Genomic DNA, 13,243 nt, shown 5'->3' on the forward strand with positions numbered 1-13,243 from the left:
TTTTTAACTCCTCCTGTGTGATTATAAAACACTATATTCACCTGTCCTATGAGATTTGCTCCTTGTAAATAGTTTATATTTATGCTGGTAATGATCTTCCCTTTCTTATTCATCAACTCAGCCTTCTCCAAGTGCGAATGTTACTACTCTGACAGTTTTCCATACATTATTATCTAATTTCTTATTTTTGTGTTCACAGCCCTTCATGTATTTTATTTTTTTTATTTTTATTTTATTTTTTATTTTTTAAAAATTTCTTTTTAACGTTTTATTTATTTTTGAGACAGAGAGAGACAGAGCATGAGCAGGGAAGTGGCAGAGAGAGAGGGAGACACAGAATCCGAAGCAGGCTCCAGGCTCTGAGCTGTCAGCACAGAGCCTGACACGGGGCTCGAACTAATGGACCGTGAGATCATGACCTGAGCCAAAGTCGGATGCTCAACTGACTGAGCGACCCAGGCGCCCAGCCCTTCATGTATTTTAAAGTATTTTAAACTTATAATATAATGTTATAGGTAATTGTTGGTATAACTGTCTTCTCCACCATACAGAATTCTCCACAGAGAATTCTCTGTGGAGAATTCTCTATGAGGGCAGAGAGCCTGTTTTATTTTCTCTTGTATCTCCAGGATCTGTATTAATGCCCAGATTATAAGCATTTGGTGTTTGATAAATGTATTCAGTCATTCAGCAAATATTAAGTATCAACTGTGTACTAAGTATAAAATATGGTACATAGGTACATATTAAGCAATGGTAAGTTGTTCTAATTTAGCTGGAAAAGCTATTTGAATACATTTTTAAGCATGATTTACATGACTGTGAACAAACTACAAACCGAAGCGAGGGTATTTGCAACTGATAGAATAAGGAATAAATTTTCCTTATATACAAAGAACTTCTAAAATGAATAAGGAATAGTCTACCAACGTAATTTTTTAAAAATGGGTGGAAATATACAAAGGAAATTTAGTGGCTCTTAAACATATAGAAGCAGATGCCCAGTTTCACTTACAATAAGAAAAATGCAAATTAAAACTGCACTGACCTGCTGTTTTTCTCTTAACAGATTGTCAGTAACCTAAAATGTTTGGTAAGACACTAAATTAGCAGAGGTGTGGATAAATTAGTACTTTTATACTTTGCTGGTGGAAATGTAAATAAGTACAATTTGTGTGGAGGGTAATCTGGTAGTAGCCTTTAGAATTATAGAAAATATATACCCTTTGATCCTTTGGGGCATTTACATTATGAATATATTTACTTACATGTAAAATGAAATATATATGAGCTATTTTTGCAGTATATTTTTAATAGCAAAAGATTGGAAAGGACCTAAATGTCCACCAGTAAGCACCTAGTTAAATAAACTATATACCATATAAATGAACATATACCATAATATGTGTATTATGTGTATGGTATATGTGTACAGTATAACACCATATATTTGTATTAAAAAATAAAGGGAAGAAGCTCTGCCTAGTCAGTTGTTACAGACATAGCCTAGCTTGGATGTGATTGAGAACTGGGTAGAAGAGGCCAAAATAAATGTAGTTATTCTGCTTAGGAAAATATGAGTAGAGTGATAGAGATTAAAATAGACAAGGAGTGTAGGACTAGCACTTGAGAAGCCTAATGGCAAAGAACTTCATTCATGTCTTTCAGCTGATAGTTTCACTTAAGTTACTGGGCTTAATGGTGACTCTTTGGTGAAGAATAACTATATTCTAATTTTTCTAGTGGGATTCTGAAAGAACCTGTAATGAACAAAAGCTCTAAGTTAAATCAGCTTTCTTGTAAAGACAGTCCAGTTTTAGGTTATATAAATCACTTGTCTCTCGCATTTACTTACTTTATTTTACTCTTATCTCCATTATATTTTGGTTTTTTCATTGGTCACTAACATTCTTCACATGAAATTATAAGTAAAGATGCAAATATCTGAAACTTTAAGCTTTATTTTTTTACTGCTTGTTACAAAATCTGTTTAAACATGGGGCAAGGGGTGCCTGGGTGGCTCAGTTGATTACGCATCAGACTCTTGATTTTGACTCAGGTCATGATCTCATGATTCATGGGTTCCAGGCTGTGCTGATAGCCTGGAGCCTGCTGGGGAGTCTCCCTTTCTCTCCCTCTGCCCCTCCTGGCCCCACTCTCTCCTTTAAAAACAAAACGAAACGAAACAAAACATAAGCCCCATGGTCAGTTCTCAAGGTTTACAGTTTGTTTTAAAAATTGTGCTCTTCTTACACTGAACTTTCCTAGATGACTTCCTCTCCCATTTTCTTGAGTTCTCCGCTAAAATATCACTTTATCAGGAATGTATTTTTTTTTCTCATTCTCTATAAAATAAAATCACTCTCTCACTGTTATCTCCTTTCAAGGTCTTATTTTTCTCCAGGGCACTTATCATCACCTAACAGATAATATTATCTCTGTCTTCCTACTAGTAGGTAAGCTCAATGGAAGAAAGGGACTTTGAATATCTTGTTTTACTGGCCTGTAGTGGGTGCTCACCAGTTATTTGTTGAGTGCATGAGTGAATGAATTATATAGTATGTGAATTAAATGCAAAACTGAGTTAAGTTGCATTAATTAATATAAATAAAAAATGGCTTTTTTCAAATTTACTGTCCGTGGTCAAACTTAAATTTCTTAGTATTTATAAGTTAGCTCTGTCAAGTTTACAAAATAGAATCGTCTTCTGGCTTCTTTGCTTTTCTTTGAAATTTGGCCAGCATGTGTATTTGCCTGTCACAGAAATTTTGTGAATGAGGATTTGCTGAGATTAATAGACTTTGGTCGTCAGCTGTCATCTACTTTATAAATCCAGATTTTACTTTGCCATTATTAGTTTAAAAACAACAAAACCCTGGGTTTTCTGTATTTTATCTGTGACAAAATATAGTTAACACTATTACGAGTATAGATCAAACAAGTAGTCCAAAACTAGCTGTGGCATTTATCAGAGATGCTTCTTAATATAAGTTGCCACCAGATCCTAAGACTGTAGTCACATTCCCACTTAGGGAATGCAAAAAAAAAAAAAAAAAAAAAAAAAAAAGATAAGAATATGCACACCTAAATCAGTAACAATAGCTCAATAAAGCATAAAACAGTGCTTCTTCCAGTTGGAGGGGTGTGTGGCTTTAAAAAGTCCCCCTTCTCTTGTCCTGTCATTTTGACTCTCTGTCTTAGGTAGGCATGCTCTTTTTTTCCCTGTCCAATCATCAAATCCTATTCCCTTTTCACCCCAAGAATTGGTAGCTTACAGGATATTCTGAGACCCAATTTCTTTAATATTGTATAGTTCTACTACCAAAGCTTATAAGGCTCTCTCTCGCACTTCATGGCAATATATTAGATCTTTATTATATTAAATCCTCATTATACCTTGGCTTTCTATCTTAGTGATTCAGCCACGATAGTCCTGTGATAGATATGTGCATGGTACAGGTGACAACAGATACCATTTTTTCAATAAGGCAATGTTACTGCAAAGGATAGTGATGGATCTTCTGTTCCCTAGTGAATCATGACACAATAACAATAATTAATATCACTTATGTAGTGCTTCACAATTTACAAAATATTCATTGCCAGTGTTGCATTAGATTCTCACAGCAGCCTAGCAAAATAGTTATTAGTGATTGAACTGAGGCTCAAAATGGTTAATTAATCATTTGGGCTCTTGCTTTCCGTTATGCCGTACTGAGAAACAAGAAATGGTAACAATAATAAGAAAATGTCTTATTTAGACTTTATTTGTGTGCAACTTTTCTCTGAAAGTTTTGATTCTTTCTAACATACTGGAGGTAGGGGATGGTATTGTTTTATTGCTCTGTACCCCTGCTGGCCCCCCATCAGAGTTAATTTTCCCTTATCATAGCAAATTTTTACTGAACCAGTCCATTATACTCTGTTCCACAACTGACAAACGTAAAGGATAGTTTGAGACTGTGAAATAGAAGTTTTCATAATGTAAAACTAAAGCAACATGTTCTTAACAAACTGAGTAAAACCGACTTAGCTATTGATGATATTTTGATTTTTTTAATGCATCTTTCATTTGTAGAGTTGACATTTTTTCATAGAGTATTACTATTGTCAGATTTAAAACATTTAGTTATCTCTTTTCCGAGGAAATATTTGAAGTCTTTGTTTTATGATTTCACATTATTTAAAAAATCTGATTGTATGTTAATGCTTTGTGTCATGGGTAGAAAAAAACTTACAGAATCGTTTTTCCTATAAATATATATTTATTTTCCATTTTCATTTTTATTGAAGGATTAATAAAATTTCATCATTAATAAAAATTTTTATGTCTACCTTGTAAATATTTTAGTTACCATATTTAATTATAATTTCTAAAAAATTAATAATGGTAATAAGAAAAGCTTCCAAATTTATTCTTACATTTTTATGAATTATTTGTGTTCTATATGTAAACTGTCACAGCATGAAATCAATTTTCTGCCTTGATTCATCCCAAATCAGAGATTTCTATCACATTAATATTATAATTAGAAACATTAATAGAGACGGCAACTTTAAAAGCATACTTTGCTTCTTGGCAATTTAGCATATTTCTCTGAGTGCCCAAGACTTCAAGAACCTTCAGTGCACTAATAAATTTATTAACTCAAACTTAAAAGAAGCGAAAAGTCTCTCTTTCTTTCTCTCTCCCCATGGCCAGTCTGCTAAAATAGATTATTCATGCTTATTTGATTCAGGTAGGCTTTTGCAAGCTTCCCTACTAGGCCTGGGAATGTGGTACATTGAGGCCTTTTCAGAGGCTTCTGACATAGACCAAGCTTTTATTGCATGGTGTTTTATTATTACCAAATCCTAGTCTCCACCCAGTTTGTAGGCACTCTGCTTATTCTTTTGAATCAGGAAAGGTTATCACCTACCTTAATCCATGGAGCAGCGTGGATTAAGGACACCAGTGTGCCCCAGGATTCTCAAAGAGGATCCTGGAAACTTCTTGTTTCTTCTTTTTTGCTGTCTTTACTAAATTCTATTGGGCCTTAGGAGGATTTGCATCTGAAATGGGCAACCTGGTGTTTTTCTCAATGAAGACATCAGATCAAAGTTCAGTTAGTCAAGGCCTTTCTAAAACATTAAGGGGGCCTGGACTTACACAATAAAAAGATGAGCTCTAGCAGAGATTGCAGTAAAAACATTCTGAACTATAATCCGGATAAAGAATAGATTATAGGCCAAAGAACAGACCTTGTTTAAATTGCTTTATACTAATAACTTTACATTTAAAAACTTTACCCTATTTTTAAGAAGTATACTTTAATGTCTCATACTTTATTTGTTAACACTGTCTTGGTAAACAGATAAATCATGTTTTGAGAACCACACTTGTGTATATATTGTATTGTAAACATTAGATGGAGCCAATTGATAGGTCTCTTTCCTTAATGAAAGTGAACAGTATCTTATGGAGGGATAAACAGTCATTTTATTTAGAAAGTAAATGCCAAACTCACAGACTCTGTATCAGAGAATAATATTTCTATTATACTTAAATTTGTTTATCCTGTGTTACTGTAGAGTTGATGTTGGTAGGCATTCAGTTGAAGAATATTAATCCTTTAAGTCTCAAAATGCAAATATCTAGTGTCAAGCAAATGTCTGTTTCTTATCTAAATTACAAAGTTGTCAGTTACTTCGTAAAATGAGAATTTACTCTTCCATTTCTGCAGAGATTATCTGCAGATTATCTGTTTTGTTGAATGTTCTGAAATATGTCTGTTTTATAGCATTCAGGACAGTGGAAACTATGTAAATTTAGATTAGAAACTATTGGAAACTATTGCCAGGTGGAACCTGTTAGGAGTTCAACTTTGTACAGAGGTGTGTACATATTTCTAATGAGTTGAATCAGCACAAAATCCATTCAAAGCAATATAATGAGAATGTTCTGTTACTAGGCCTTTACTATCCTATGTACATAAATTCAGCATCAACAGTTATTAGAGTTGCTTGTGTAGGAGATAATTTGTTGGAGAAACTGATAATAGCACAAAAGAGGAGGCATCAATGAACTAATGATGATGTCAGGTTTCTGATTTATCTAATGTAGTTTATACACATTCTCCCTCCTTATCATGTGCCTTGTTCCCATCGGGAGTATCCTCAATACATTTTATACTATGAGCTTAATTTAAAATTAGCAAGAAATTTTGAATGTATATACACACTATCTTGTGAGAATTTAGCTTTTAAATGATGCTCAGCTCAATATGTTTAAAAAGCTAGTTTTTTTGAGCCCCTCACCAATGATTTAATTGGCTTAAGTTTTCATTAGCTCTTAGCAACTCCATATTTAATTGATCATTTAAACCTGGAATCTTTAAAAAATAATTAAAACATGTATATTAATTTTTTTTCAACTCAGGAAGGTAAGAAAAGCAAAGAGAATTCTTATCAAATTTAGTGACCACCAGGAGTGAAGAAACATGGGAAATGAAAAGGTTGATTTCTAACTATTATTTAAAATAATAAAAGTTGTTGTATGCTTCTTTGAAATTTAATAAGTCTATGTGTATCAGCTCTTCCTTATCAGCATTAAAATGCATAAATGTATCAATATTTTGCTGAATGTAGTTCGAATACATTGTAGTTTAAAAAAACAATAATTAAAAAATAATAATAATAATTTTTTTAATGACCAGTATGGCTTTTCTTAACAGGCTGGACCAGTATCATCTTCAAGATTTGGTCACTATTATGATGCATCAAAAAAGATGCCACAAGAACTAATTGAGGCTTCAAAATGGCATGGATTTTTTTTCCCTGAAAAATCATCTTCAACTCTTAATATAGAACCATGGTAAGTAATGACCCATTTCTGATTTCACAGGTTAATAGAATGCATTTTTACCACATTCTTTGAAATAATGCATAACTAAAGGTACATATCCTAATAATAAATGTTTTCTATAAAATATGTGATCTTACATGTGTATATGTTTCATAATATTTCTTTATATTTAGTTTTCTTTTTCTGGTCCTATAACTGTTGTATATGCTATTATCCTTAATTTTCAGTTTGAAAAGTCTGGATACCAAAATTATAATACCTCCTGTTTTTAATTTTGAGAAAATGTGGAATAGTTTTTAAATTGGGGTCTTTTAGTCCTAAATGCAAATAGATATCTAAAAACTATTTAGCAGTGAAAATGGTATAAAGTAATGCTGTTTTTCAATAAATGTTCTTTCAGAAAGTAAATATGTTTTCCGATATTTTATTTATTAAGGCTTTCTATTTGTAGTTAGTTATTCTGTAAATAAACAATTTGTAGTTTTTTAGATTGCCTTAAGAGCAGTGTAGGGTTTTTTGAGTTTTACAGTTAAGGGCTTTAAATATTAAACAAATACAACATGTTTATAGTGATACTAACTTTATTAAGACAAAAGTCTGAAAATTACAGTACTTGACATTGAATAATTTATATATAGTGTTAAGAATATTTAATTTCAATTCTTAACTGTTGAATCATAGAAACTAATCCATGGAATAGGGTGTTGCCTCTATTTTCTTTCATATTGTAAAACCATTATTTTCAAAGTGACCTGATCTTCACTGACCACATCTTCAAAGTGATCTCCTTAAATGGAGATTTAATAGACAGGAACTGAAATGACTTACAAGTCTAAAGTCTCTTTTCCAGGAATATTACTTGAGAATTTAGTAAAGGCTGTCTTATTTATTTTTATTAAATCTGTGTCCCCCTCCAAAAAAAAAAAAAATTCTTTGCTTCATTATGGTTTCTCCATTCTGTGGCTTGAGACTTACCAAAAATGGTACTCTGATGTTGTCTTAGTGTTAATAGCAATGACTAATGATTGACTGCTGTGTGTCAGTCACTCTACTACACATTGCATTTGTTGTCTAGTAAAACCCTTGTATGAAACATAACTGTATTCCCATTTTCCAGAAGAAGATACCAAAATTTAAAGAAGTTGTTTACTTGAGGCTCAACTATTAAGTGATAGAACCAGGATTAACCTAAGTCAGATCCCTCTCTTTCTTTTGGTTTACTGCTTCAAGAGACTTTGGTGTCCTTTGCCTTTACCTTCCTATGTTATGGAGGAAAGAACACTGGTAAAGAAACAAAGAAAGAAATCTGGGTTCTGATGCTGAGTCCATCCTTAGGAAAATCCCTTAAATTCAGTGAAAATAAATATCCTTCTGTGAAAAATTAGCATAGGGGGGATACCATTTGTCCTACCTACATCAGTAATATTTTGTTAAGTTTGAATGACTATACTGATTATACTCATTCTTAATTTTTGTCATTCAGTAAACCAGACATACATATGCTTTTATGGCTTGGGAAATAACTCTTCCCTGATTCCTCAAGCAGTAAGTGGTGGAACCCAGATTCAAAGTTGGTTCTTTCTGACTCAAAATTCTGTGTTAGCAATAATGCTATATTGCCTCCATTTATAGAGTGCTAAGGGAAATAAAAAATATAAAATGTCCATTAAGAATGATGTAAGTGAACAAAAAATATAGTGTTACTTTTGTAACTAATAAAACATTTAAATAATAAAACTTTCTTTAAGCCCCAAAGTACAAGATTTTTGTTCATTCAATCAGCAACTAAAAGAAGGAGGGAATTAACATTTATTGACTACCTGTTCCATGTCAGGCACTGTTCCAGGCATTAGACCATGGGATAGCTCATTTAATCCTCCCACAACCCTCCGAAAGAAGTAATATTTTCTCCATTTTATAGGAAACTTGAGGTCAGAGATGCTAAGTAGCTTTCCCACTTTTTCAGGCTGTTGGTGACTAAGTCTTCAAAACCTCTGCTTTTTTTTTTTTTTCTGCCAGGCTGTTTCCATTTGCTCCCGCAGTAAATGAGCAGCACATGAAGCTGGGTGACAGGAAAAAAAAAACTTGATCACCTGTGAGAATATAGTCCTCTAGTCTTTAAAATACATACTTTTTCAGAATGTTTTTTGAGAGCTAGCAGTTTTGCATAGAATAGGAAAATTTATAGATCTCAATTATCAAGGCAATATTTCATTTCATAGTAGTTAACTGATAATTCATTTATTTCATATTAAACTTAAATGCTTAATTAAATGTAATTAAACTTTAAACATGTAATTAAATTAATTTTGAAAATGAGTACTTACCATGTGGGATTTAATTTATGAAAAGCATGTGCTCATTTCACTAAAATGAACTTTACTGGTTCATTTATGGAACAATAAAGCTAAGCTTTACAGTTGTCTATACTTTTCCTGCTATTAAGACTAGAGGGTATAGTTGTGTCCCACTATCAGATGTGAGGATATAATATATAATTTCATATATTCTGAAGGCACTGTTGAAACATAAAGTTTTTTTATGGTGAGAAAAACTGAAGATCATTTAAAATTTGCATTAACTGATTTAAAATCATCAGCAGGTTTGCCCATGGAAAATGTTCATACATATAATTTAAGCTTTCAAAGCAAAGCCTGGCTATAAAAACCTGAGAAATATCACAACAATATTACCCAATAGTTTTGTTTTAATATTTCATTGTCGTAAATCAGATAAGTTGACACAAAACAGTGATAGGAAAACTGATTTTGAGAATAAGTTTGTGATCTAAGATTATTTTTAACTTGACGTAGTTTTTTTGTTTGTTTTTTTTTTTAATGTTTATTTATTTTGGACAGAGAGAGAGAGAGAGCATGAGCGGGGGGGGGGGGGGGGGGGGGGAGCAGAGAGAGAGGGAGACACAGAATCCGAAGCAGGCTCCAGGCTCTGAGCTGTCAGACCAGAGCCTGATGTGGGGCTCGAACTCACAGACCACCAGATCATGACCTGAGCCAAGGTCGGACACAACCAACTGAGCCACCCAGGCACCCCTAACTTGACATAGTTTTGAATTAATCTTTGCTAACAGATATGCAAAGACAGTTCTGTTTTCTCACTAGAAAGATAATGCCATTCTTCATACTAGGGATGGTATTTCAGCTTTCTTATTTATTAACAAATCTAACATACTGTTACAAAATGAATGTTTGTGGTTCCCTCCCCAACACCCCAAATTTATATGTTAAAGTACATATGATGGTATTTGGAGACAAAACTTTGGGAGGTAATTTTGGTTGCATGAGGTCATGAGGGTAGGACCTTAGTCTGATAGGACTGGTGTTCTTAAAAAAGAGGGCAAGACATCCAGCTCCTACTCTTTCCCTTGAGCACAAATCCAGGAAGGGCCATGTGAACAACACAGCAAGAAGGTGGTCATCTACAACCCAGTGGTGGAGCTCTCACCAGATACAACCCTGCTAGCACCTTGATCTTGGACTTCTAGTCCCCAGAATTTCTACAGAATTAAGTCTTGTTGGTTAAGCCACTCAGTCTATAGTATTTTGTTATGGAAGCCAAAGCCAATTGATATACCTGCTATATTGTAAAATATTACTTTTTTTAATTGATAGACCATATCTTGAATATTGACTTTACATACAGTTGGTAGTAAACAGAATGAATTTGTATTGATACGTTTCTTTGAAATTCATGATTTTGTTTTTAAATGGATATCCAAAAAATGGCCAGTAGTTTCTTATATTAACTAGAAGTTTTGTATTAATTAATTTGAATGAACTGAATTCTGAAAGAACCATTTATCTTTTTAGGAGAACTTCTAGGAGAAAATCAATGGAAAGAGGATAAGAATATTACTTAAGATTTTAGAAGTCCTTCCTTTTCTTATTTGGCCAAGTCTCTCTACCACTTAAATGGAACATATGTATAAGCCTTCTGTAATATTTTCCTAGACAAATTATAGTTATGTACCCCCCCCCATAAATTCCAACTTAATTTTGTTCATACTCTGTCAGGACACTTAGCACATTACAGTATAGTTATTTGTATTGTCTACATTCTTATCTTCTCAAGCAGTGGAAATCCTTGAGGAAGGAGGTTATGCTTTCTACACCTCTTTATTTCATGAATTTAGGACACAGGTGTTGAGTTGATAGTTGATGAACTAGTGAATCAAAGGACAAAGTATAGTAATAACTCAGATTAATACAGCCTTGTTCTTACCTCAAAGATTTAGTGGGGTAAAACTAGCAACTGAAACATAGCCATGTAAGAGTACATTCTATTTCAAAACTACAGATCTCTTACATTACAAAGCAGAGAACCACAATATATTTAGAAGTTATAAGTAGAAAATTCACTCATGAGAAAGGAATTTTGGTAGAGAACTTCTAGGTAAGTCTAAAGATTCAGAAGTGTGCTGAATTACTTTATTAAAAGGGTATAGTAAATGATACATTAATACGAATCTCAGAGCTGAGGGAAAGGCAAGATGTAAATGTGATTAGGGATTTTACACATTGGCCATTCTGCTGGTGATGTGATTAAAGTAAAAAGATAATATCTAAAATTTTTGAGAGAGAGAATTATTAATCCTGAAACTCATTTTAACCAATGAAGACAAATTACTTGCTTACATGTGTGCCTTTCTTCATTTTTCTATCTTTTAAAGGGGACTTCGTGTATGCAGAATTTAGTCACTCATCCTGGCATGCTATCTTCATTGATATGCATGGTTTTTGATTATTATTTCCCACCTAATTCCCACATTTCTAGTCTCAGTCATCTTCCCCTAGGCATACATCCTCTTATTTATATATGTCCTTCCAAATTTTCTTTTCCTTTCAAGAAAGTAATCTTAGACCCTTGACTCCTCTCTCTCACTCCCTGCATCCAATCAGCAACTCCTGAAATTTTATTTATTTTTTTAAGTTTTTATTTAAATTCCAGTTAACATACAATGTAATATTAGGTTCAGGCATACAATATAATGATTCAGTACTTAAATACAACACCCAGTGCTCATCACAAGGGCACTCCTTAATCCCCATCTCCTATTTAACTCATACCCTGCCCACCACCCCTCTGGAAACCATCAGTTTGTTCTCTATTGTTAAGGGTCTGTTCCTGGTTTGACTCTCTTTTATTTCCCTTTGCTCATTTGTTTTTGTTTCTTAAATTCCACATATGAGTGAAATCATACATTATTTGTCTTTCTTTGACTGACTTATTTCACTTAACATAATGCACTGTAGCTCCATTCGCATTGGTGCAAACGGCAAGATTTCATTCTTTTTATAGCTGAATAATATTCCATTGTGTATGTGTGTGTGTGTATATATATATATATATATATATATATATATATATACACAACATCTTCTTTCTCCTTTCATTAGTTGATGGACACTTGGACTGTTTCCATAATTTGACTATTGTAGATAATGCTGTTACAAACATCAAGGTGCGTGTATTGCTTTGAATTAATATTTTTGTATTCTTTGGCTAAATACCTAGTAGTGCAGTTGCTGGATCATAAGATAGTTGTATTTTTAACTTTTTGAGGAACCTCCTTACTGTTTTCCACAATGGCTGCACCAGTTTGCATTCCCACCAACACTGCAAAAGGATTCCCCTTTCTCTACATCTTCATCAACACCTGTTGTTTGTTGTGCTGGTGATTTTAGCCATTCTGACAGCTGTAAGGTGATATCTCATTGTAGTTTTGATTTGTATTTCCCTGATAATATTAATGTTGAGCATCTTTTTATGTGCCTGTTGGCTATCTGTAGGTCTTCTTTGGAAAAGTGTCTATTCATGTCTTCTGCCCATTTTTTTTCTTTCTTTTTTTTTTTTTTTTGTCTTCTGCCCATTTTTTAATTGGATTATTCATTTTTATGGTGTTGACTTTGATAAATTCTTTACATATTTTGGATTCTAACCCTTTATCAGATATGTCATTTGCAAATATCTTCTCCCATTACGAAGGTTGCCTTTTAGTTTTGTTGATTGTTTCCTTTGTTGTGCAGAAGGTTTTTTTTGTTTTGTTTTGTTTCTATTTGGATGAAGTCCCAATAGTTTATTTTTGCTTTTGTTTCCCTTGCCTCAGTAGATACATCTAGTAGGAAGTTGCTAAGGCCAATGCCATAGAGGTTATAACCTGTGTTCTCTGCTAGGATTTTTAAGGTTTCAGGTCTGACATTTAGGTCTTTCATCCATTTTGAATTTATTTTTGTGTTTGGTGTCAGAAAGTAGTCCAGTTTCATTCTTTGCATGTTGTTGTCCAGGTGTCCCAACACCATTTGTTGAAGAGACTGTCTTTTTCCCATTGGATATTCTTTCCTGCTTTGTCAAAAATTAATTGACCATATAATTGTGGATCTA

General features: G+C 33.2%; 1 protein-coding gene across 4 annotated transcripts in view; it reads left to right on the forward strand.

The window, feature by feature from the left end:
- ELP4 (elongator acetyltransferase complex subunit 4) overlaps nucleotides 1-13,243 on the forward strand; it is a 246,800-nt gene that overhangs the window by 58,869 nt on the left and 174,688 nt on the right. For all 4 annotated transcript variants that reach the window (XM_023239673.2, XM_045039094.1, XM_045039093.1 and 1 more), the window contains exon 5: nucleotides 6,714-6,853. In XM_023239673.2, the coding sequence (XP_023095441.1) occupies nucleotides 6,714-6,853 (140 nt within the window). The remainder of the gene's footprint in view (nucleotides 1-6,713; nucleotides 6,854-13,243) is intronic.

The sequence above is a fragment of the Felis catus genome, chromosome D1, assembly GCF_018350175.1.
Source record: "Felis catus isolate Fca126 chromosome D1, F.catus_Fca126_mat1.0, whole genome shotgun sequence".
Lineage (NCBI taxonomy): Eukaryota > Metazoa > Chordata > Mammalia > Carnivora > Felidae > Felis > Felis catus.